Source organism: Pelophylax lessonae, assembly GCF_965119305.1.
Source record: "Pelophylax lessonae genome assembly, chromosome: 2".
Taxonomy (NCBI): Eukaryota; Metazoa; Chordata; class Amphibia; order Anura; family Ranidae; genus Pelophylax; species Pelophylax lessonae.
Genome location: NC_138769.1, coordinates 729,231,641 through 729,258,900, shown reverse-complemented (window position 1 = coordinate 729,258,900; position 27,260 = coordinate 729,231,641). Strand labels below are relative to the sequence as shown.

Here is a 27,260-nt window from a genome sequence, read left to right as displayed (position 1 = left end):
GTCTGCAGTCTCTGACCATCTACTGTATCCTGTCTGCAGTCTCTGACCATCTACTGTATCATGTCTGCAGTCTCTGACCATCTCCTTTATCATGTCTGCAGTCTCTGACCATCTCCTGTATCCTGTCTGCAGTCTCTGACCATCTACTGTATCATGTCTGCAGTCTCTGACCATCTCCTGTATCACATCTGCAGTCTCTGACCTTCTCCTGTATCATGACTGTAGTCTTTGACCATCTCCTGTATCATGTCTGCATTCTCTGACCATCTACTGTATCATGTCTGCAGTCTCTGACCATCTCCTGTATCATGTCTGCAGTCTCTGACCATCTCCTGTATCATGTCTGTGGTCTCTGACCATCTCCTGTATCATGTCTGCAGTCTCTGACCATCTCCTGTATCATGTCTGCAGTCTCTGACCATCTCCTGTATCATGTCTGTAGTCTCTGACCATCTCCTGTATCATGTCTGTAGTCTCTGAATATCTCCTTTAGCAAGTCTCCAATCTCTTACTCAAACTTAAACACATTGCTAATATTAGCTATCTATCTATGCTGAAGGTAGGACTGTGCAGGGGAGGCAGAGAGTGCAAAAGGGGGAACTGTGATTAGAGAGACGGAGGGCAGACTGCAAGGGGCACTGTGATAGGGGGGCTGTGAAATTGGTGCAAAAAATATTCTTGAAAACATTACATTTTTTTGTGGGTGTTTTTACATTTTAAAGTCGGGGGAGGGGGGGGGGTGCCAGATATAGGATCCGCCCCGGGTGCCAAATGCTCTAGGTACGCCACTGACATAAGGGGTCCATATAGTGAAATTGGTGTTATACTGTACACTTGAAGGTAATTACAGGGGATGAATACTCTTTACATCTTGAGGAAATTAGATTTAACCTCCAAATATGGAAAGGTCTCTTCATGGTAAGAGCTGTGAAAATGTGGAATAGACTCCCTAATGAGCAGGTTCTACCAAGTTCAGTAGATTAAAAAAAAGGCCTGGATTCTTTCCAAAATGGTTTCCTAAGTAAAGTTGATCTAGGGCAGGGCTTCCCAAACTTTTTTGGGCTGAGACCCACTTCTGAATACAGTTATTTTTTGGGACCCACTTGCTTGTAATTTAATATTGTAAAGCGCTACAGAATTTGTTGGCTATATAAATGCAAATAATAATAATAATGCATATTTTAAAGGGAGGAGGATGTTAAATTAAAAATATAAATTTACTACTTTTCAATTTATTATTAAATACGCTAATTATATAAATAAATATAAGGCTCACCCTCCTTCCTCTCCCAGCGGTCCACTTTGCCCTCTCCAGGGCCCAGCACACCTCACCCAGAGTTTCCATGATGAGGAGCTCTATGCTGGTCTTGGTGTCTTGGCTCTTCTCCTTCAGATCCTCTACTGAGGTCACAGAAGCTGCCATGAACTCCTGACCTCGCCGGGCTACCTGGTCCTCCTATGACACTGAGGCTGCCGTCTCTGCCCGCTATAGCTGAGAGAATCCGGCCGCCAGTCTAGCCACCACCACTGCCGTCAGCAGGACCGAGGAGCTGGCTCTGCATCCCATGAACATATCCTACATAACAGCCCACATACGTACTCACTGATGCAAGTATCCTCCTCGCGGGAAATGCAGACCAGCCTCTGTAAACTGGGTGGGCGGGGTCCTGAATCCATCGCGATTTGACTGCTCTGGCTCCCTGTAATTTGCACAGGCTCGCACAGCACTATTTAGGCAGGCCCGCTCTCAGTGATTTCCGGCTCATCGCGACCCACTCAAACGCAGCTCGCGACCCACAGTTTGGGAACTCCTGATCTAGGGGATATCCGATTGCCTCTTTGAGAATCAGGAAAAAATTTTTCCCCCACTGGAGTAAATTGGATCATGCTTTTTTTGGTTCTTTTTTTTTTTTACCTTCCTCTGGATAAACTGTGGGTGCAAGATTTGTGTATGGAGGTTTTTCAATTTGAGTGTTTTTCTTTTTTGTTTTTTTTATGTTTTTTTTTTTTCTGTGGGTTAAACTGAATGGACTTTTTTTTCACGATGAATTATGTAACTATGAACAGCACAGAAGGCAGAATAAAGAGTACAGAGTACAAAGCAGGACAGCATAAAGGAATAGCAGAAAGGGCAGAGTAGAACATTACAGAGGACAGAGCAGGAAAGCACAGAAGGCAGGGTATAAGAATATAAAGTAAAGTAAAGACAGTATAGAGGGTACAGCAGCACGGTGTAGAGAGCAGTGGCGGCTGGTGCTTAAAATTTTTGGGGGGGCGCAAACAGAAAAATGTAATAGGCATTGCTTTGCGGCAAAAAACCCTGTAAAAAATTGCGTGACTTTGAGGTCACAAAAGTGTGAAAGGGGCCTTCAGTAATTAAGGTATAGCGTGCCCCCTTTCAATGCAGAGAGACCAGTGTGCCCCCTTCAATGCAGAGATCATCGTGCCCCCTTTAAATGCACAGTGACCAGCGTGCCCCCTTTCAATGCAGAGATGCCCGCGTGCCCCCTTTCAATGCAGAGATACCAGCGTGCCCCCTTTCAATGCAGAGTGACCAGCGTGCCCCCTTTCAATGCACAGAGACCAGTGTGGTTCTCTCTGCAGGTTCCGCTATAACCTTAGACTTGTGATCTCCCCCAGAAGGGTGCACACAGGGGGGCAGGTACACTTCATAGAACAGATACTGATGATGGGTATTATAGACAGGACAGGTGCTCTACATAGAAGGACAGATACTGGTTGGGATGAGTGGCAGATGGGATGAGTGGCAGAAGGCATGGGTGGCAGATGGGATGAGTGGCAGATGGGATGAGTGGCAGATGGCATGGGTGGCAGATGGCATGGGTGGCAGATAGCATGGGTGGCAGATGGGATGGGTGGCAGATAGCGTGGGTGGCAGATGGGATGGGTGGCAGATGGGATGGGTGGCAGATGGCATGGGTGGCAGATAGGATGAGTGGCAGATGGAATGAGTGGCAGATGGCATGGGTGGCAGATGGCATGGGTGGCAGATGGCATGGGTGGCAGATGGCATGGGTGGCAGATGGCATGGGTGGCAGATGGGATGAGTGGCAGATGGGATGGGTGGCAGATGGGATGAATGGCAGATGGGATGGGTGGCAGATGGGATGGGTGGCAGATAGCATGGGTGGCAGATGGGATGGGTGGCAGATGGCATGGGTGGCAGATGGCATGGGTGGCAGATGGGATGAGTGGCAGATGGGATGAGTGGCAGATGGGATGGGTGGCAGATGGGATGAGTGGCAGATGGGATGGGTGGCAGATGGGATGGGTGGCAGATAGTATGGGTGGCAGATGGGATGAGTGGCAGATGCGATGGGTGGCAGATGGCATGGGTGGCAGATGGCATTGGTGGCAGATGGGATGAGTGGCAGATGGGATGAGTGGCAGATGGCATGGGTGGCAGATGGCATGGGTGGCAGACGGGATGAGTGGCAGATAGCATGGGTGGCAGATGGGATGGGTGGCAGATGGGATGGGTGGCAGATAGCATGGGTGGCAGATGGGATGGGTGGCAGATGGGATGGGTGGCAGATGGGATGGGTGGCAGATAGCATGGGTGGCAGATGGGATGAGTGGCAGATGGGATGAGTGGCAGATGGGATGGGTGGCAGATAGCATGGGTGGCAGATGGGATGGGTGGCAGATGGGATGGGTGGCAGATGGGATGAGTGGCAGATGGCATGGGTGGCAGATGGCATGGGTGGCAGATGGGATGAGTGGCAGATAGCATGGGTGGCAGATGAGATGAGTGGCAGATAGCATGGGTGGCAGATGGGATGGGTGGCAGATGGGATGGGTGGCAGATGGGATGAGTGGCAGATGGCATGGGTGGCAGATGGCATGGGTGGCAGATGGGATAAATGGCAGATGGGATGGGTGGCAGATGGGATGGGTGGCAGATGGGATGAGTGGCAGATGGGATGAGTGGCAGATGGGATGGGTGGCAGATAGCATGGGTGGCAGATGGGATGAGTGGCAGATGGGATGGGTGGCAGATGGGATGGGTGGCAGATGGGATGAGTGGCAGATGGGATGAGTGGCAGATGGGATGGGTGGCAGATGGGATGGGTGGCAGATAGCATGGGTGGCAGATGGGATGAGTGGCAGATGGGATGGGTGGCAGATGGGATGGGTGGCAGATGGGATGGAATAGGATGAATGGCAGCAGGGATGAGCACTGCTCTCTCCTGGCTGCCTCTATGAAAGCACATCCTGCCTGAACGGTAAGCAGCTTCTTCTCTCATCACTCCACATGTGCTTCTTGCAAAACACACAGAGTGAGACCTCCCCCGAGAGCTGCACTGTCGCTGCCTGTGTGTTTCCTCTCACTCTGCAATCTATCTCCATTGTCTGCACACACACACAGGCACACAGACAGGACAGAGAGGACCACACTGAGTCTGTCTGAGTCTGACTGAGGCACTTACCTGTCACTGCTGCTGCTGCTCTCGGGAGTCGGCCAGTCGGGACTCTCTGGAGAGTGGAGTGGAGACAAGACGTCCTCTTCTCTTCTTCCTCCGATGCGTGCCATCCCGGAGCCCGCTCTGACCATCTGACGGCGGGAAGGTGACGCACCGCCCCCAGCAATGATGTCCTGAATCATGATTGGTCCAGGCTGGAGTCTGGACCAATCATGATCCAAGACATCACAAAAGGGGGTGGTGTAGCGCAATGCTCTGCGCTACAGTTACGCCCCAGAAGGCCGCCAATCGGCGCCTCTGCGGGTGGAAAACCCCACCCCCCCATAGGCACCAATGAGGCGGGGTGGTGTAGCGCAATGCTCTGCGCTACAGTTACGCCCCAGAAGGCCGTCAATCGGCGCCTCTGCGGGTGGAAAACCCCACCCCCCATAGGCACCAATGAGGCGGGCGCCCCTTGTGGGTAAAAATTATTATATTTTTTTTTAATTTTCTTTTTCTTTTTTTGGGGGGGGGGGGGGGGCGGCGCCCCTGCGCCCCCTATGGGCCGGCCGCCACTGGTAGAGAGTAGAGCAGAACAGCAGAGAAAGCAGAGAAACACAGCAGGACAGCAGAGAGAATAATGTAGGACAGCGCAAAGGAACGGCAAAGATCAGTGCAGATGATGAAACAGAGAGCATAAAGGACACAGCAGGACAGCACAGAAAATTGAACAAGTTAGAGCACAGAGTAGTACAGCATAGCAAGCACAAAAGACAGTACAGTAAAACCTTGGATTGCGAGCATAATTCTTTCCATAAATGTGCTTGTAATCCAAAGCACATATATACAGTGCCTTGCGAAAGTATTCACCCCCCTTGAACTTTGCAAGCTTTTTCCACATTTCAGGCTTCAAACATAAAGATATAAAACTGTAATTTTTTGTGAAGAATCAACAACAAGTGGGACACAATCATGAAGTGGAACGAAATTTATTGGATATTTCAAACTTTGTTAACAAAAAACTGAAAAATTGGGCGTGCAAAATTATTCAGCCCCTTTACTTTCAGTGCAGCAAACTCTCTCCAGAAGTTCAGTGAGGATCTCTGAATGATCCAATGTTGACCTAAATGACTAATGATGATAAATAGAATCCACCTGTGTGTAATCAAGTCTCCATATAAATGCACCTGCACTGTGATAGTCTCAGAGGTCAGTTTAAAGTGCAGAGAGCATCATGAAGAACAAGGAACACACCAGGCAGGTCCGAGATACTGTTGTGGAGAAGTTTAAAGCTGGATTTGGATACAAAAAGATTTCCCAAGCTTTAAACATCCCAAGAAGCACTGTGCAAGTGATAATATTGAAATGGAAGGAGTATCAGACCACTGCAAATCTACGAAGACCTGGCTGTCCCTCTAAACTTTCAGCTCATACAAGGAGAAGACTGATCAGAGATGCAGCCAAGAGGCCCATGATCACTCTGGATGAACTGCAGAGATCTACAGCTGAGGTGGGAGACTCTGTCCATAGGACAACAATCAGTCATATACTGCACAAATCTGGCCTTTATGGAAGAGTGGCAAGAAGAAAGACATTTCTTTAAGATATCCATAAAAAGTGTTGTTTAAAGTTTGCCACAAGCCACCTGGGAGACACCAAACATGTGGAAGAAGGTGCTCTGGTCAGATGAAACCAAAATCAAACTTTTTGGCAACAATGCAAAACGTTATGTTTGGCGTAAAAGCAATCACCCTGAACAGTGCTGTATTTTGGCCTAGGCCAACAAGGCCCAGGCCTAGGGCAGCACTTTGTAGGGGGGCAGCAAAAAAGCCATCAACCCCCTACACCTGAGACTCTATTGTCCACTGGTAGCTAGAGCCGCCTTTCTCACCCCCTCTCACTTAGCCCCCCTCTCTCTCTCTCTCTCTCACCCCTCTTCTCTCTCACACCCCCTCTCTCTTTCTCTCTCGTCACCCTCTCTCTCTCTCATCCCCCTCTCTCTCTCATCCCCCTCTTTTATCCCCCCTCTCTCTCTCATCCCCCCTATCTCTCACCCTTTCTCTCATCCCCATCTTTCATCCCCCTCTCTCTCTCATCCCCCTCTCTCTCTCTCTCACCCCCTCTCTCGCTCTCTCTCTCTCACCCCCCCTCTCTCTATAATCTCCCCCTCTCTCTCATCCCTCTCTATCTCTCTCATCCCCCCTCTCTCTCTCTCATCCCCCCCTCTCTCTCTCACCCCCCTCTCTCGCTCTCTCTCTCATCCCCCCTCTCTCTCATCCCCCCTCTCTCTCTAATCTCCCCCTCTCTCTCTCTCATCCCCTCTCTCATCCTCACACTCTCTGATCCCCCCTCTCTCTCTCTTTCTCTCACCCCCTCCCTCTTTCATCCCCCACCTCTCTCTCCCTCACCCCCTCTCTCACCCCCCCTCTCTCTCTCTCTCCCTCACCGACCTCCCTCTCCCACCCCCTTCTCTCTCTCCCAACCCCTCACACCCCCCCCCCCCTCTCGTGAGATCTCAGAGGTTGATGCTGGGACTTGTAGTCCTTCAATTCTGGAGGTTGTCACATCCGTTAAAAAAGGAGTGGGGCAGATTTACATGGGGGGGGGGGGGGGGGGGCGCCCAATTTTAGTCTTGCCTAGGGCAGCACAAAACCAAAATACACCACTGACCCTGAACACACCATCCCCACTGTCAAACATGGTGGTGGCAGCATCATGGTTTGGGCCTGCTTTTCTTCAGCAGGGACAGGGAAGATGGTTAAAATTGATGGGAAGATGGATGGAGCCAAATACAGGACCATTCTGGAAGAAAACCTGATGGAGTCTGCAAAAGACCTGAGACTGGGACGGAGATTTGTCTTCCAACAAGACAATGATCCAAAACATAAAGCAAAATCTACAATGGAATTGTTCACAAATAAACATATCCAGGTGTTAGAATGGCCAAGTCAAAGTCCAGACCTGAATCCAATTGAGAATTGGAAAGAACTGAAAACTGCTGTTCACAAACGCTCTCCATCCAACCTCACTGACCTCGAGCTGTTTTGCAAGGAGGAATGGGCAAAAATTTCAGTCTCTCGATGTGCAAAACTGATAGAGACATACCCCAAGTGACTTACAGCTGTAATCGCAGCAAAAGGTGGCGCTACAAAGTATTAACTTTAGGGGGCTGAATAATTTTGCACGCCAAATTTTTCAGTTTTTTATTTTTTAAAAAAGTTTGAAATATCCAATAAATTTCGTTCCACTTCATGATTGTGTCCCACTTGTTGATTCTTCACAAAAAATTACAATTTTATATCTTTATGTTTAAAGCCTGAAATGTGGCAAAAGGTCGCAAAGTTCAAGGGGGGCGAATACTTTTGCAAGGCACTGTATCAACAATGTTCCTCCCTGTGACATGGACTCTCATTGAAGTAGCACTGAAGTCATATCAAATTGTTACAAATCTCACACAAGTAGCGCTGAAGTAATGGTTGAAGTGGGGCTTTAAATCGCACCCGGTGTGACCGCAGACTTCTACTCAGTTGCTTCTCGCATTGCAAGACATCGCTCGTTTATCAAGTTAATATTTATAAAACAATTTTGCTTATCTTGTAAAACACTCGCAGACCAAGTTACCCTCAATCCAAGGTTTTACTGTATACATATCTCTGTACAGTATATATATCCCTGTGCAGGCTGATTTAAGACCTCTAGTAAGAGGGCCTAGAACAGAGGTCGTGTTAATGGCCCCTGGGGTAAATTGCATCTTTTTATGGTATCTAACATTCTGGTTTTTGGCAAATACTTTTAAATGTGACTGCCCTTACTGACCAATTTGTCTTGTGACTTCATTGCTAGGTGGAGCACCAGCTTAGCCAACGACCCCAACCGGAAAGCATCCAAGAATCTTCTGGAAGTTCTGGTGGTGAGGTGGAGAGGGAACGAGCTTTGGTCATTACCGGGGGTAAGGGAAAAAGATATACTAATAATAATTATCATTGCTTAGTGTCACGTACCTGAAAGGAGACTGAATTGACGAGGTCGGCCTCTCTTATATCTCCCGCCCAGACCCCACTGAAGGTGGGACAGAGGGTGTCAAGGGACAGGAGGGACACAAGTGCCTGTGGGTTTTGATGGTTAAGGATAGGCAGCTTGTCCGGACTCCGGAAACTGGAAGGTGCAGCGATGTATGAGACGGGTGCAGCAGACAGCCAGGCAAGCACTCGGGTAGCTCTGAGGGCCAGGGTCAGAGTTACAGGAATAGCCGGGGTCATCAACAGGCGGGCAGCGGGGTACCAATTCATGTGCAGAGCCAAAGTCGGGGATGGAGCCGGGCCAAGTTTAAAAGAGAGGTAGAAGCAGAATCCACGGTCAAGTCCAGAACACGCCAGGTCAGCAACGGGGAAAGCATACAGAAACAATCAGGACACAGGGTACAGCTGAAGATCAGCCTCTTGCCTCTACACCCCGGTACGGCGGGTACGAGGGAGCTCCATCTTGGATTCCATCATAAGGTCCCTACTTGTGTCTGTGTACCTCTTTGGTGATAAACCGGAGGCCCCTACGCTCTATTTCACCTATAGGCTCTCTGTGACCCCGTGGGAGATCAGACTCGACACCCCCTCTTTGGGATCAGCCCGGGCTATCTCCGTGGGCTGTGAGCCCCCTCTGCCTGGCTCCCTGTGGCCGCCTGTGGTGTTACATGCATGGTCAGCGACCAGAACTCATGGCGGTTTAATACCATCATCCATTATTATTTGTAACCTGTCTGCCTGGGATATTACGTGGTCTTTGAAAAAGCCTTTGGGTGAAACGCGTCAGACCCGTTCCCCTCTTGGTTACTACATTTGGATGTCTTTGTATACTGTATTATGAGAATTATTCTCTTTTAACCATGTCTTTTTTACCTCAATAAACGTATATATATTTTTTCAATATGTTGTTTATTATTTGAAATTGTGCTCACCCAACAGGAGCCCTCCTCAACAATCCATTCTTTTTATCTTAGGAGAACCAGTGTTCTGTTACCTTTGGGTTCTGAACCGGTATCCTCGGATATAACTTTTATTCATATATATCAGGATTGGAGGTCTCCTGATTCAAGCTGATATACCCAACAGGGCACTCTCTTTTTGTCCTACAGCTGAAGATCAGTCAGCAAAGGAAATGGCAATGAGCTCCCTTTAAATAGCCCGTCTGGCGCCAAGAGCTGTTGTGCGTGCTCGTGTGCGCATGCATATTCACGTTTGCGCACTCCCGTGTGCGTGAGAACGCCAATTAGCCATTCCTCTGGAAATAGCCTGCGCATGCGCATATCCATGCGCCAGACGTCTCACAGAGATTCCCTGACACTTACAGAGGGAATAATGTATACCAGTTTGGTCTTAAAGTGATTGTAAAGTCTTTTTTTTTTCAATAAAAATAACAAACATGTTATACTTACCTGCTCTGTGCTGTTGGTTTTGCACAGAGCAGCCCAGATCCTCCTCTTCTCTGGTCCCTCTTCGGGGGTCCTGGCCCCTCCCTCCTGTTGAGTGCCCCCTCAGCAAGCAGCTTTCTATGGGGGCACCCGAGTCGAGCTGCAGCTATTTGTATCCATTAAAACACAAAGCTGTCGTTCTGCCTTGCCCCCTCTCTCTCCTGATTGGCTGAGTTTGATTGACAACAGCAGGAGCCATTGGTGTCGCTGCTGTGTCTCAGCCAATAAGGAGAGAGATTTCTGGACGGCTGAGGCACTGGTGGACATCACTGGATAGAGATGGGGCTCAGGTAAGTATTAGAGGGGCTGAGGTGGGCTGCTGCACACAGAAGACTTTTTATCCTAACACATAAAATGCATTAGGATAAAAAAACTTCTGACATTACAACCCCTTTAAGTATGTGTTTTGGGACTTTGAGTTTACAATGTATGCAGTCATTCTGGGTAATTATGGGTACTGCTGAGCATTCTGGATTTACTCTGAACTGTGTATTGGCTTTCTGGAATTTTTGCATCTCAATGCTTTCTGGGTAAAACAAACTCATAACATACATTCTATGGTGCGGATAAAACAGATTGAATTGTAAAATGTTATCATTCAATAAATCAGAAGCTCATGTCACTTCATAGAGCCACAGGGTTGTTAACCACTTGGCCACTGCTCACATTGCTGCTACTGCAGCAATGTGGCTCGATACCGTCCAGCGATGTAGACCTACGTCGCTGGACTCCTCCCCCTGTAGGCGGCGCTCGCGCGCTGCCGGAGGCGCGCTCCCGCTGTTTTCAGTCACAGCGGGAGTTGGGCCAGGGGAGGAGTGGCGGCGATCGCCGCCGCTCTTCCCCGATCATCGGGGAATCGAGTGAGGAGATCCGCCCGCCTGTGTAAACAGAATGGGCGGATCTCCTAAGTGACAGGGAGTGACAGATCGGAGTGTTCAGCATAGCTGGACATCCGATCTGTCCTTGTGTCACATAGTCACCTCCCCCCCCACACGTCAGTAAGCACCAGGCATACATTAACCCCTCCCTCTCCAATAAAATTAACCCCTTCCCTGCCAGTGTCATTTTTACAGTATCAGTGCATATATATAGCACTGATTACTGCAGTAATGTCACTGGTACCCCCAAAAGTGTCAAAAATGTCAGTCAAGGGTCCGATCTGTCCGCCGCAATGTCGCAGTCCCGCAATAAAAAAATCGCAGATCGCCGCCATTACTCGTTAAAAAAAACCCACCAAAAATGACAAAAATCTTTCCCTTAGTTAGTAAACGCAATAACTTTTGCGCAAACCAATCAAAATATGCTTATTGTGATTTTTGTACCAAACATAGGTAGCAGAAAAAAAATTGGCCAAAAATTAAAAAAAATTTAGATTTTTAAATTTTTTTGGGGGGAATTTCATTAAAAAAATGTGAAAAATATTGTTATTTTTTCAAAATAAACGCTCTTTTTTTGTTTATAGCTCAAAAAGTAAAAATCGCACAGGTGATCAAATACCACCAAAAGAAAGCTCTGTTTGTGGGAAAAAAAGGACGTCAAATTCGTTTAGGTACAGCATCGCACGACCGCGCAATTGTCCGTTAAAGTCACGCAGTGCCGAATCGCAAAATACCCCCTGGTCGTTTAGCAGCCAAATCCTCCGGGGCTTAAGTGGTTAACTGGTTGCCGACCACACGCCACCTATTTCCTGCGGCAGTGTGGCTCTCCCAGGCAAACTGCCGTAGGGCTACGTCGGTTGTGCGCCTGCAGCTAGGGGAAGCCGATGCATGGGGCAGGTGGCTCCGATTACAGCCTGACACCCGCAATCGTTCCCCGCTGAGAGAGAAGCATGGTCAGCTGTTGTAAAGACATCTGACCGTTCTTCTCCCTGGAATGATCACAGAGCGCCTATGATCTTTCTATATAGGATCACAGGTCTCTATTGGTCATTCCACAAGCCACGCCACCCCCACAGTTAGAAACACTCCCCTAGGTACACATTTAACCCCTTAATCACACACACTGTTAACCCCTTCCCTTCCAGTGTCATTATTACAGTAACAGTGCATATTTATAGCACTGATTACTGTAGTAATGTCACTGGTGCCCCCAAAAGTGTCAAAAATGTCAGTTAGGAGTCAGATCTGTCCGCCGCAATGTCGCAGTCCCGCTAAAAATCGCTGATCACCGGAATTACTAGTAATCAATAAATAAATAAATCAAAATGACATAAATCTTTCCCCTAGTTTGTAGACGCGATAACTTTTGCGCAATCCAATCAATATACACATTAATTGTGATTTTTTTTTTTTACCAAAAATATGTAGCAGAATACAAATTGGCCTAAAATGATGAAAAATTTTGATTTTTATTTTTTTTTTTTTTATTGGGAATGTTATATAGCAGAAAGTAAAAAAATATTTATTATGTTATTAATATTTATAATGTCACTGGTCCCCCCCAAAAGTGTCAAAAATGTCAGTTAGGTGTCCGATCTGTCCGCCGCAATGTCGCAGTCCCGCTAAAAATCGCTGATCACCGCCATTACTAGTAATAAATAAATAAATAAATAAAAATGACATAAATATTTCCCCTAGTTTGTAGACGCGATAACTTTGCAAACCAATCAATATACACATTAATTGTGATTTTTTTTTTTTAACCAAAAATATTTAGCAGAATACAAATTGGCCTAAAATGATGAAAAATTTTAATTTTTAATTTTTTTTTTTTTTATTGGGAATGTTATATAGCAGAAAGTAAAAAAAATATTTATTATGTTATTAATATTTATAATGTCACTGGTCCCCCCAAAAGTGTCAAAAATGTCAGTCAGGGGTCCGATCTGTCTGCCGCAATGTCACAGTCTAGTACTAGTATAAAAAAAAATAAAAATGACAAATCTTTCCTGTAGTTAGTAGACGCAATAACTTTTGCACAAACCAATCAAAATACACTCATTGCGATTTTTTTTTTTTTTTTTTTTTTACCAAAAATATGTAGCAGAAAACAAATTGGCCTAAACTGTTACAAAATTTAGATTTTTAAATATTTTTTTGGGATTGTTATATAGCAGAGTGTGAAAAATATTGTGTTTTTTTTTTTTTTTCAGAATTGTCGCTCTTTTTTTTTGTTTTTGTTTTTTGTTTATAGCGCAAAAAATAAAAATTGCACAGGTGATCAGATACCACTAAAATAAAGCTCTATTTGTGGGAAAAAAAGGACATAAATTTTATTTGGATACAGCGTCACACAACCGTGCAATTGTCTATTAAATTAACGCAGTGCCGAATCGCGAAATATGGCCTGGTCATTAGGGGGGAAAATCTTCCGGTCTAGAAGTGGGTAATCAAGCATAGTTCATATATATACATATACAAGGCTGATCAGATAATGTAGGTGTAAGACTCCTATGGGACTTGATTACTGGTTGGCAAATCAGAGCAGCAAAATTGCAAAACAAACATCGTAGAAATAATTTTTTTAAAAATAATCAAAATAATTAGATACACACTGTATAGCCAAAGGTGTTTGGACACCTGACAAACACACCTATATGAAGTCAAAAATCTTTTTCTTTTTTTTTTTTTTTTCCAAAAAAGTTTTTATTATTTTTCTAATAAATAATAAATTTATTATTTTTCTAAAAATTAATTTTTCTAATAACATGGGCATTGATACAGTGTTGCCCCCAACCTATGCCTTTGCAGCTATAATGGCCTCCATTCTTTCAGACAGACTTTCCACAAGATTTTCGATTGTGTCCGTGAAAATTTGTGTCCATTCAGCCAAAAAAAAGCAGGTAATAATTTTGGATGAGAAGACCTGGCTCATTGCCATTCGAGTACATCCCAGCGATATTCAAAAGGGTCGAGGCCAGGGTCCTTTGGAGGCCACTTGTGTTCTTCCTTGCTGCACTGGTCAAATAATGGATGTACTATAATCAAAGAAGGGGGAAAGGAGAAGATTTCTCCTAGAAGTCAAGACGGGACACCGGGGTATTAGATCAAGCCTTGATCTAATACCCCGGTGTCCCATCTTGACTTCTAGAAGAATTCTTCTCCTTCCCCCCTTTTTTGATTATGGTTTTAAGGTCAAGGGACTGCACCTTAGCCAGATTGGCCTTGGTGAATGGGTCTATAGGTTTGGGGATTTGTCAATTTTGACATGCCCCCCTCCTTTTGGGAGCTTTAGGGCGTGATACCTTTTGAATTGAATAAATGTACTATGTGTTAGCATTAGATCACACCCAGTGAAGTATAGACTTGATGTCCTGCCCCGGTTGCACCACAAGTCCCAGCGGGCCCGGAGATTACTCTGAACAAAGAGACACATGCAGCGTTTAATTGCTCAAAGCCATCTGACGAAAGGTTTATTTCATACAGTTTATAAGATAAAATGTCACCAACAGGAGAACAATGAAAATACAGATACGCCCCCTTGAAATGTTTCCACACATATACATTGTATCATATGTGACTTTCTGTAGAGAGAAGAAACATTAGCTCGGCCTTGTTCTCACCACAAAACCAGCTGTGTCTAAAATCTGTACAGCTATTGTGTGGGAAGAACAAGATAAGAGCGAATGAGGGACACTGAGGTCTAACTAATAGTTCTTGTTCTAAGCAAAATATCATGACGCACAAACTAATATTTCAATGTTCACAAAATGTCTTCTAAAACTAAAATGGAAGAACTCTTGCTCAATTCTCTTTCATTATGCTGCAGTTCCCTTTGCTGTAAATGCTGCAAATGCTGTAAATTTTTCTATATTCTGTGATTATTTTTTTCAGGGCACACTGGATCCCGGAGAGCCGGTTCCCGTTAAGTTCCAGGCACTGCTAGATCATACATACCTGAGCGAATTACTGGATTCTGGGACAGAGGTTGGTAGTCTGTCACTTACATGTTGATGCACTGATCAGGCTAATAACGATAAGATACAACAACAACATATGTCTTCTCTGATAGGTCTTCCGCGGGTACCTGGATGATCCTCGAAACACAGACAATGCCTGGATAGAGACTCGTGCCATCAACATCCACCTGGACACTAAGGAGAATTTGGACAAAGTGCTGCAGGTGCATGAACGTTGTTTTATTATTGCCACATCTTTCCTGAGTCTGACTGCTGTTGTGTCCAGGTGTAGCTGTGGGAGCTCTGGCTGTATTCAAGGGTAATAGGGAAAAGTATTGAAAAGCAAAGAGCATGGGAAGTTGGACACTGCCAGGAGGGACATAAACCAAAAAAAAAACCTTTAAAAATACCATTTAGCAGACAACATTGTAAACAGGCAAATATTTTATATAACATTCTTTACAGATGCATTTAAGTGATATGTGATATTAGAGACAATGCTGTATCTTGGCCTAGGCCGACAAGGCCCAGGCCTAGGGTGGCACTTTGCAGGGGGGCAGCACCAAAAGATGCCCCTGAGCCTTAAGGGGGTGGAATGGGTCGGAAGGAAAATCTGTCTGGCGCCCCCATCAAGCCCCATATCATACAGTACATGGGGGGTCAGTGTATATATAATATTTGTGGGTCAATGTATATATAATACAATGGGGGTCAATGTGTGTATATATAAAACATGGGGGTCAGTGTATACATATTACTTAAAGTGTCTTTTTTTTATTGAAAAAACCCAAAAAGTGTACTGAGAGCCTGAGCCAGCCCACCCCCCCCCCCCACACACTCCCTCCACAGCCCAGCACTCCAGTGAGCACTAGAGGGACAGGGTACAGAACAAGTGACTGACAGTCACCAGCTCTCTGCAGACTGAAGACGGATAGCTGAGAGGTCAGTGGCTACAGCAGTGGAGGTTAACACAGAATCCAGCTGGATTGTGCACAAGCAGGTCCCCTGACAGGTGACATGGGCTCACCTGGAGCACAGGGTCTAAGCACTTTTCGGTCACAGCTGGTGAGATGGGTTTTGCTGCATACTAGTACAAGGTTCCGGATTACCCCACCAGGAGGTTAGCAAACAAGCCAAAAGGTCGACATGGATGGCCGTAGGAGTGCAAGAAGCAAGATATTTGCTGGAGAAGAGCACAGTAATCTGGTAAACAGGAGTGCAAAGGCATGGCTTAAACAGGAAGTTCATGGGAGGAGTAAGGCACTCAAGGTTCACCAGAGACAAGACAGAAAGTAAGGTTGTCCCAGGATCAGGCAGGGAGCTATCCAACATCTCCGTTTGCACAATAAGAGCTACTGCCAAATGCAACAGAAGTCCTAAGTTGAGATCTGGGCCCTGACACAAAAAGCATAATTTAGCCTGCCTAAGACCAAACAAGGAGTAGTAGGCATAATTGTATTTTCTTTAAGCACCTAAATGCAATGCACACAATAATGATCAATGCAGAATCGACCTTGCAGAGAAAATTGTACAATTGAGAAACAGCTGAGGGAACATTTTGTATGGCACCTTGAAAGTGCCATAGCTCCAGAAAAAAAATGTAGACGCAGCACTAGATGGTAGGTCCTATAGTGGTGGCAGTAACTGGTCAACAGTGATAAGAGAAGCTGTAGATGGTGCTTTGGCAAGATGTGGTAATGTTGGCCGGAGATACTAGTGGCAGGAGGTGGTATAAATAGGCAGTGTAACTGAACCTCAACCCACACTGTACTTGTGGTCTTCCGTCAGTATACAGCTTCCTTATCAAATCCTAGCCGCCCCCATACAAAGCTAGCCAACAACTTAGCTTGTACTGGAATCTCTCTTTATTGAACAGTCACACAGAATTTATATACAGCATGGACCTCCCCCTCCTGATCAGGTTACCACACACAGGTCAGGGGTTGCCTGATTACATTATCATATGCAGATGAAATTGTATACAGAAATAGAATTAACATATCTAAAGAACAACCAACACAAACAGTACACTATTTCCACTCAGCAACTAACAGAGGACAATGATTCAATCAACCTGAGCCAATTAACTAGCAGACTTTCCGTCCTCAAGCTCCTGCAATACAATACACATTATCTCAATACACAAACAATAGGGAAAGCCTGTCTGTGACATTGAAGGACATGGAACAGAAGCCAATGTGATTAGCTCTTTCAATGAACATGTTCAGAATCAAACAGGAATAGTCCCCACATATTTCTCGAGATACATGGCTGACAAATATTACTGTCCCATTTGAAGCAATCCAAACCATTAAGTATCTGTCTTTCACTCCCAGTGACGGTGAGTAGCGTCACAGGCAGGTTGAGTAGCCACAGATTTACAGACAGCCAAACACAGACTGGGTATGGCAGTGAAGTGGGTACATGTTTTTTGAGCCTGCCTTAGAAGATTGTGTAACCAGGGTACCGAGCTAGGAATAGTTGCATCCGGTTAAGTAAGTGTGCCAGGCAAAGGCAAATGCATGAAATTTTCCTGCGGAAGAGTGGACAGCTGATTGGTGCCATTGTCACACACAACCTTTTTTGTCACAAGACAACATGAGGTTAGCCACCCCTGAGCTTGGCCTTGCAAAATTGACAAAATCTCTGCCCCAGTGTGGCTCCTGTTCCCCAGTAATAAAAGATGCAAAACAGTGTGGCAATGTTTTGCTTGAGCTATTGCATAGCCTACTCTAAAAAAAGTGGCAACCGCCCTAACCTATAACAATTTTTTGCAGTAAGGTGCACATGGAAGAACAATACACAAAAAAAAAACACTAAGATTTCCCAGCACATTTTTTACCAGCTAGCCTGCAAAAAACAAAAAACAAAAACAAATTGCCCTTATCTAACAAATTACATTAAAAACCGAGGATTTGGTTTGCATACATTTGCAAATATATGCATAAACCGCAGTGCCTATGTCAAAGCTCCTTTGTGTACTGTGGTCCTAACTCTACAATGTTCAGAGTCTCCCAAATTGAAGCACATTGTTATATAGTTACATAGTTGTTGAGGTTGAATAAAGACAATAGTCCATCCAGTTCAACCTGTGTAGGTGTATGTGGCCGTAATCATCTCTCATACCCCTGAATGTTCTGATCCTTGAGATGTACATCTAAGAGTCTTTTGAAAGTAGCCATACTTCCCGCAGAAACCACCTCTTGTGGTAGAGAATTCCACAATCTTGTAGCCATAACAGTAAATAACCCCCTGCGTTGCCTGAGGTTAAAACGCTTCTCCTCTAATCGCATTGTATGCCCTCGCATCCTCATGCAATCTTTTCGACTGAATAGCTTTTTTTCTATGCTGAGATCACTATTGAGGTATTTATAAATTGCTATCATGTCCCCTCTCAGGCGTCTCTTCTCCAGGGAGAATAAATCAAGCGATTGCAGACATATAAAAGGGAATAGATTAAGGGCAGGTTTGTCTGGAGAGAGCCTATCCCTTATTAACCTGGCCTATAGCTAAATGATGGCTGGGTGGGAGTCTTGTCGATCCAGTTAAACATCCTCCCAGATTGTGCCGCGCTGTGGCCCGATCTGTCACCGGCTGTCCAGTGAGTCCGGATGACTGATCACTGTACCAACCAGCTTGCCGGTACCATGTGACCATTGTAACCAATCACAGCAGGTCACATGACAGTTGTAAACAATGGATGGCTTCCTTTCAAGCAATTAATTGTGTTCCTAGCTGTGATTGATCTCATGGTACAGACTGGGCAAATCACAGCCCATCTGTGCCATGTGATCAGCTGTGGACAATATCTAATCACAACAAAACAAACTTAATGAATTTCATTCAGTAAAATACTTACTTATAGGAATGAAATTCATTGCCATAAGCTAACATAATGTGTAAAAAAAAAAAAATATTGACCACTTCCCCAGAGTAGTACAATGTTACTATGGTAACATTATATTGCTCTGGTCAAAGTGTGTTAAAAAAAAAGTAAAAATATAATAAAAAATAAAAATAAAGAATAAAAAAATATTATTATTAAATATTTTTATTCGTGCTGTCACCAGTCAGTGTTCCTGATCACCACCACACCAGTTATATATATTTGATGACGCTATACTACACTACTGACAGTATGTAAAAATATACTATATATATATATATATATATATATATATATATATATATATATATATATATATGATTTCTTCATTTTTCAAAAAAAAATGATCACAAAAAATTACAACTTCCAAGAACTTGCCATGTTTCTTTCTAAAGACCTTGGACTGTCTACATTCCAAAAAGGGATTATTTGGGGGTATTTGTACTGTCCTGACATTTTTGGGCCACAAGAAATGAGACAGGTCGTCAGTAAATCAGGATCGGCGTGTCGCATCACTTCCGGTTCCTGTATCGAGGCGTGGAACGCATTGCGTTCCACACGCCAGTTTACATTGCCCGTTGTTTACCTTCTAAATGTGAGTACCCGTAATCTTATTTTGCACAATAAACCTGATTACCGGCTATACTACACTATGTGCCTTTCTTTCTGAACACCTGCACCATTGACCCCCGCGGATACCTGGAGCGTATACCCTAAACCACCAGGATACCATCTGACCCCTGATCCTATCCAGGACCTGTCCTATCTAGACACCCCATAGACGTCCAGTCCAGGATTGTCGGAGGAGATTAGGACCTAGTACTGGAACAGGATTTGTACCCGCTCTGTACCCCTGTGTGGGGTGGGTACTTCTGGTGAGTGTGCTATATACCGGAGGGGTCACCGAGCACCTCACTGCCCACCACGAGGTGACTTATTGCACCTTAGTAATACCAGTTTGGCACCCGCTGAAACCACCTTTGGATTTTTTGAGTCACTTTAACAATAGTGCACGATTGGAATTATTACTTTTCCTTTCCTTTTTATATCACTAATAGCTATTGATTTCACGTCACTTACCTATATTTATTCGTATATATATTAATAGGATATCACGCATTTGGCACCCCACATCCACAGTATTAGATTGATTTATATGCACTTGTTCCCTTTTTGCATATGAACTTATTGCACAGTATTACTGTACATGTACTTGTTAATCTAGTCTATTGATGATTTTTATTTTGTACTTTTTGTTGCACTTGTGGTTCTTTGCACTTTATTCCTTATCACCTTTTATGTCATTGAAGATACATTTTGAGTTCATGTTTACATTGATTGCACATCCTATGCACATAGCACTTTGATTCTCCATTTTACTTTTTATATATTTATACAGTGCGTATTTTTACATACATATCCTTTTTATCCATTCTTATATATTTCTCTCTCTTATATACTAATATATCATCTTTTAATATATTTATTGTTACACATACATAGGCCATTACTTATTTAATTACCAGACAGCGCCATTCCCTCCACCCCCCCCCTTTTATATATGTTTGATGATGCTGTACTACACTGGTGACAGTATGTAAAAATATACTATATATATATATATATATATATATATATATATATATATATATATACATATATATAATTTCTTCATTTTTCAAAAAAAAAAATATCACAAAAAATTACAACTTCCAAGAACTTGCCATGTCTCTTTCTAAAGACCTTGGACTGTCTACATTCCAAAAATGGATTATATGTTGCAGAATAGGGATGATCGAACGGTTCGGGTCCACCATCGGTTCGGCCCGAACATTGGGTGTTCGAGGTTCGGCCGAATTTAGAACTTTTTGCCCAAAAAGTTCGGAATTCGGCAACCAGAACCGCCCAAAATGCAATGCTTCAGGAAATGGGCTTTAAAAGCCCGTGATTGGACCAGAACCATTAGCAAAAGCCAATTGAGGGGGCAGAAGAATGCTAGGAATGTGATTGGAGTGACTAGGGGGTCCCTAGACCAATCATTAGTGAATACGCCCCCCAGTATATAAGATCGCCCCCGCCATATTCCCAGCATTGTTATACTGGACATGGAAGAGAGTGGAAGCAGTTCTGTTAATTTTACTTTAAAAGTGTCATTTAGCTATTTTTAGTGTGAGGAAAGGGATATCTAGTGTAGTTAGAGTGCTCCTTTACACTTAAGTTAGCTTCAAAAATTTAGTTTCTGTAGGGAAAGTGTTAAGTGTCAGGGGACCGTAGTGTAGTGTAGGGTTAACTGACAGTGACTGCTATGGCAGGGTGACAAAACCCTTCCATAGCAGGGTTACCGCTATAGAGAAATGATCATTTCTCTGCTTCGGGACAGGCATGTGGCTTCTCACCAGCAAGCATTTTTTATGCTGCAGGGGCTGCCACTGCCAGTGCTTTTTTGAGGACATGTTTGATGTCAGACATGACATCTGAACATGTGTATAGGGGGTATATATACACATATATGTCTGTATATATACCCCTAGACATATATAGATGTGATAGTAGCAGAAATAAATGCTTGCGCTAATGAAATCATTTACAGTAATATATTTCTGCTACTATCACACCTATATATGTCTAGGGGTATATATTCAGACATATATGCCTATATATACCCCCTATACACATGTTCAGATGTTTTGCCTGCCTCAAAAGAACCCCAAAAAATGCCAAAAAAACGCTAGCGTCAAAAAAAAAAGATGCCCAGGTGTGTTTTTGCTGGCATTTTTTGGGGGGTTTTGGAGGCAGGCAAAACATCAGAACTTGTGCACAGTACCACTATACACAAGTTCAGATGTTTTGCCTGCCTCAAAAGAACCCCAAAAAATGCCAAAAAAACGCTAGTGTCAAAAAAAAAAAAAAAAGGCCCAGGTGTGTTTTTGCTGGCATTTTTTGGGGGGTTTTGGAGGCAGGCAAAACATCAGAACTTGTGCACAGTACCACTATACACAAGTTCAGATGTTTTTCCTGACTGCAAAGAACCCAAAAAAATGCCTGCTATTAAACCGGCAAGGTGTTACAGCAGAGAAGCCATATTCCTGTGCTTAAAGTTTTCTAATACAAACGATCTTTTTTTTTATGGTTCTGGACATGCTACAGACCTGAAACTTCACAGGTACACCTTTTAGACCCCCCAGACACAAAATCACACAAAAAAAAGTTCTTAAAAATTGTCATTTTTGATAAAAAAGCCAATTATTGAAAAATTTAAAAAAAAAAAAAGAGATTTTTTGATTTTTACTTTGGATTTAGTATCTGGTGGGTCTAAAAAGTGTACATGTGAAGTTTCAGCTCTGTAGCATGTCCAGAACCCCCCAAAAATTAGCATTTTCTTATAATTTTTATTAGAACAGGAATACGGCTTCTCTACGGCGCTTTTTCTTGCATTTATCGGGCATTTTTGGAGGCAGGCATGACTTTTTTTGGATTTAGTGTCTGGGGGGTCTAAAAAGTGTACCTGTGAAGTTTCAGCTCTGTAGCATGTCCAGAACCAGAAAAAAGATAATTTTTCAGTAGAGCAGGGATGGTGGGACCCCTCTTTTACACTTATATGATCTTTTTTTGGGGTTCTGGACATGCTACAGAGCTGAAACTTCACAGGTACACCTTTTAGACCCCCCAGACACAAAATCACACAAAAAAGTTCTTAAAAATTGTCATTTTTGATAAAAAAAAGCCAATTATTGAAAAATTAAGAAAAAAAAAAAAGAGATTTTTTTATTTTTACTTTGGATTTCAGATCTGGGGGGTCTAAAAAGTGTACATGTGAAGTTTCAGGTCTGTAGCATGTCCAGAACCAAAAAAAAAAGATCGTTTGTATTAGAAAACTTTAAGCACAGGAATATGGCTTCTCTGCTGTAACACCTTGCCGGTTTAATAGCAGGCATTTTTTTGGGTTCTTTGCAGTCAGGAAAAACATCTGAACTTGTGTATAGTGGTACTGTGCACAAGTTCTGATGTTTTGCCTGCCTCCAAAATTCCCCAAAAAATGCCAGCAAAAACACACCTGGGCATTTTTTTTTTTTTGACGCTAGCGTTTTTTTTGGCATTTTTTGGGGTTCTTTTGAGGCAGGCAAAACATCTGAACATGTGTATAGGGGGGATATATAGACATATATGTCTGAATATATACCCCTAGACATATATAGGTGTGATAGTAGCAGAAATATATTACTGTAAATGATTTCATTAGCGCAAGCATATATTTCTGCTACTATCACACCTATATATGTCTAGGGGTATATATTCAGACATATATGCCTATATATACCCCCTATACACATGTTCAGATGTTTTGCCTGCCTCAAAAGAACCCCAAAAAATGCCAAAAAAACGCTAGCGTCAAAAAAAAAAATGCCCAGGTGTGTTTTTGCTGGCATTTTTTGGAGGGTTTTGGAGGCAGGCAAAACATCAGAACTTGTGCACAGTACCACTATACACAAGTTCAGATGTTTTTCCTGACTGCAAAGAACCCAAAAAAATGCCTGCTATTAAACCGGCAAGGTGTTACAGCAGAGAAGCCATATTCCTGTGCTTAAAGTTTTCTAATACAAACAATCTTTTTTTTTCTGGTTCTGGACATGCTACAGACCTGAAACTTCACATGCACACTTTTTAGACCCCCCAGATACTAAATCCAAAGTAAAAATCAAAAAATCTCTTTTTTTTTTTTTTTTTTTTAATTTTTCAATAATTGGCTTTTTTATCAAAAATGACAATTTTTAAGAACTTTTTTTTGTGTGATTTTGTGTCTGGGGGGTCTAAAAGGTGTACCTGTGAAGTTTCAGCTCTGTAGCATGTCCAGAACCAGAAAAAAAGATCATATAGGTGTTAAAGTTAAAGGAGGGTCCCGACCCACATCCCTGTTCTACTGAAAAATTATCTTTTTTTTTTTTCATGGTTCTGGACATGCTACAGAGCTGAAACTTCACATGCACACCTTTTAGACCCCCCAGATACTAAATCCAAAGTAAAAATCAAAAAAATCTCTTTTTTTTTTTGTTTTTAATTTTTCAATAATTGGCTTTTTTATCAAAAATGACAATTTTTAAGAACTTTTTTTTGTGTGATTAATAGTTAATGGGGCATGACCCAGAACCCTAGGCACTTTTTAGGGGCATTTATTGGGTTTTAGGGCTTAAAAATTGTGTTTTTTGATTACAAAAGTTCGGGTCCCATTGATTTCAATGGGGTTCTGAAATCCGGGCCGAACTTTCGTGAAGTTCGGGTGTTCTGGTCGAACCGAACTTTTCAAAAGTTCGATCATCCCTATTGCAGAATACATTTTTGAAGAACAATTATTTATTTGCAAAATTTAATAACCGAAACAAATATTTTTTTTTTTTCTTCAAAATGTTCCTTTTTTTTTTTCATTTATTTATAAAAAAAAATGAAAAGCCCAGTAGTGATTACATACCACCAAAAAAATGGTCTAGTTGTGTGAACAAAATGCTATAAAATTTAGCGTGCGTACAGTGTTGCATGACTGCACAATTGTCATTCAAACTGCGACAGTGCTGAAAGTTGAAAATTGGCCTGGGCAGGAAAGGGGGGTACAAATGCCCGGTATTGAAGCGGTTAAGGGCCTAAGGACGCATTGGACGTCTAGCAAGAGCACAATGGCAGCTAAAGGCATCCAGTGCGTCCCTGCATCCAATTCAACCAACTGTACAAAGAAGTGGCAACCACCCCAACCTATAACTAGCTTTTTGAGTAAGGTGCACATGGAAGGGAAAAATTAAAATTAGTTTATTTCTGTCACTTTCCATTGCTATGGGAATTTGTTGAGCATTGGAAATTTAGTCAAGTGTGAACAACCCTGGTGGATGGCTCCTTCGGGGATGGTGCAGCACTTGTTTTTATCTCTATAGGCTGCACATCTCCATCAAGATTCTAGGACAGAGGCAGAGGCGTAACTAGAACCTTCAGTGCCCCGGTGCAAGAAACCATGAAGGGCCCCCCTGACTCCTGGCCTGGGGCCCTTCCATTCAAGCCTGGGGCTCTTCCCACTGATCCTGGGGCTCTTTACTCTCGTTGCGGGGCCCTTTATTACGGTCCCACGGTGGGGCCCTTTCACAAGTTCTGCAGTGGCCCCCCTTCATGCCATCTTGGGGCCTCCCCACGGTGGTGGAATGCCAGGGCCCGGTCACAAGTGTGACCTTTGCGATCCTGAAAGTTCACCCACTGGTGTCAGTAGTTTTTATTTTTGGTATTTTAATTTTATTATTTTTTATCATTTTATTTTATTTTTTTACAATGTGACTGACTATGACTCTGTCCATTCAGAAAAGGAAGTAGCTGGTAAATTACATATTTACCGACCCCTTCCTGGTTCCCTATTGTGACACATCCCCTGCCGCAGCCGGCAGGAGAGGTAAGGGAGCACAGTGGGGGGGGGGGGGGGGCAGCACAGTAAGGGGGGGGGCCAGGGGAGCACACAGGGGCCCAGAGACAGCAGAACACAAGTGAACTGGATAGGAGGAGTGGCGGGGGCAGCATACAGAGGAGAGGGGAGGGAGCACAGTGGGGGGACCAGGGGAGCACACAGGGGCCCAGAGACAGCAGAACACAAGTGAACTGGATAGGAGGAGTGATGGGGGCAGCATACAGAGGAACCGATCTCCTCCATTTTCCTCCTGCAGCTACAGGAGAAAAAGGGAGGACAGTGATTTCTCTACATGCTGCCCCTGCCACCCCTCCTATCCAAGTGTACAGGGGAGCCACACAGGCCCCCTGGAGCATGGGGCCGGTTGCAATTGCAACAACTGCAACCCCTGTAGTTATGTCCCCTGGACAGAGGCCTTACACTTCAGATGGTTCAGTCTTTATATTCCAGTCGTTTGTTGTTTCAGAACCTTAAGAAATCAGATGATGAGATAATACTGCGGTGGCAACTCCTGGACTACAAGATTCCTCTTTATGCCAATGAGAATGAGATTCTCCAGAGGACGGCCGAGCACCTCCGTTATTCATTGAATGTTTAAAGCTGAAGTTTTTTTATGGTTATATCTTCCATTCCCTGCTTTTTAAAATAAAAACTGGTTTTCATTAAAGGGTAACTCCACTTTTGTGGGGGAAAAAAATCAGCAAATAAAGAAAAAAACAATATAATGTATACAATTGTGACACAAATCATATTGTAATTGAATGTTATTAAAAATGACCTTTCTTTTTCAATCTGCAGCTGTTGTAATTTGCTGAAAATGCAATTCAATATGGCCGCCTGGAGGTGTTCTGTACGCAGAATGTATACTGACCACACCCCCAGAAACATAATTTCCTGCTTGTGTGATTGGCTCACCGATTTTCCCAGAAGTCTGCACTAAGATACAAGTCAGATTTCTGGCATCCCCTGCAACAAAAATGTCATTTTTAGTGAGATACTCCCAATAGGAAAACGCCTAAAGGGATGCAGGCCCAGCAGCTTTCCTCATTAGAGCCCTGCAGGTGCCACAGCTGATAGATAATTATGAAACCACTCCCATTAGACCCACTCAGCACAGAGGAACAAACAATGATTTCTTCAGAATAACAAAAGGTAGGAATCTGCAAAAAAGTTTGTTAAAATCCTTGTAATGTACAGAGATCACCCAGAGGGGATTGTTTTATTTTCTTAACAAAAGTGGAGTTACGCTTTAACCACTTAAGCCCCAGCCCTATTTCGGACACTTTTTTGTTTACAAGTTAAAACCAGTATTTTTTTCCTAGAAAACTACTTAGAACCCCCAAACATTATATATATATATATATATTTTAGCAAAGACTCTGGAGAATAAAATGGCGGTCATTGCAATATTTTTTGTCATGCGGTATTTGCGCAGCGGTCTTTAAAACGCAATTTTTTTTGAAAATTTTTGAAAAATCACATTTCACTGCATTTAAAAAATACTAAACAGTAAAGTTAGCCCATTTTTTTGTATATTGTGAAAGATGATGTCAGGCCGAGTAAATAGATGCCCAACATGTTACGGTTTAAAATTGCGCATACCCGTGGGATGGCGACAAACAACGGTCAATAGAGATCTCAATAGGCGACGCTTTAAATTTTTTTAACGGTTACCAGTTTAGAGTTAGAGTGTAGCTCCTTTTTTTAAAATTATTGCCCATGCTCTGGCGATCGCGGCGATACCTCAGATGTGTGGTTTAAACAGCGATTTCATTCGCGGCTCGACTTCCGTATACGGTTTTTTTTTGTGCGCGAGCTAACGGTGACGGGGGCGGCTACATTTTTTATTTTTTTTTCCTATTTATTTTTTCTTTTTTTTTTAACTTTATTACAGGTTTTTAAAAAAAAAATAAAAATCTGATCACTTTTATTGCTGTCACAAGCAATGTAAACATCCCTTGTGACACCAATATGTAGTGACAGGTACACTTTATGGAGGGATCGAGGGTCTAAAAGACCCTAGACCCCTCCACTACACTTCCATGTATGCAAAACGCCGAAAATGGCATTTTTGCATACAGCCGTTTTTCAAATCTGCCGCCTTTTGCAGCACAGTAACCCGGAAGTGACGTCATGGACGCCGCCTCCGGGTTACGTCATCGGAGACTCGATCGATGCCGTTTCCGGGACGTGCCGGCTGGGTGCTCGGGGCTCCC

General features: G+C 43.6%; 1 protein-coding gene across 1 annotated transcript in view; it reads left to right on the top strand.

Annotated features, from left to right (window-relative positions):
- Nucleotides 1-25,642, top strand: part of LOC309548319 (transient receptor potential cation channel subfamily M member 2-like) — a gene marked incomplete at both ends in the record, with an annotated part of 196,068 nt that extends 170,426 nt beyond the window's left edge. The window contains 4 exon segments of the mRNA XM_082248258.1: nt 8,268-8,373; nt 14,661-14,753; nt 14,839-14,940; nt 25,511-25,642. Coding sequence (XP_082104384.1) covers nt 8,268-8,373; nt 14,661-14,753; nt 14,839-14,940; nt 25,511-25,642 — 433 coding nt within the window.
- Between the last annotated feature and the right edge of the window lie 1,618 nt (nt 25,643-27,260).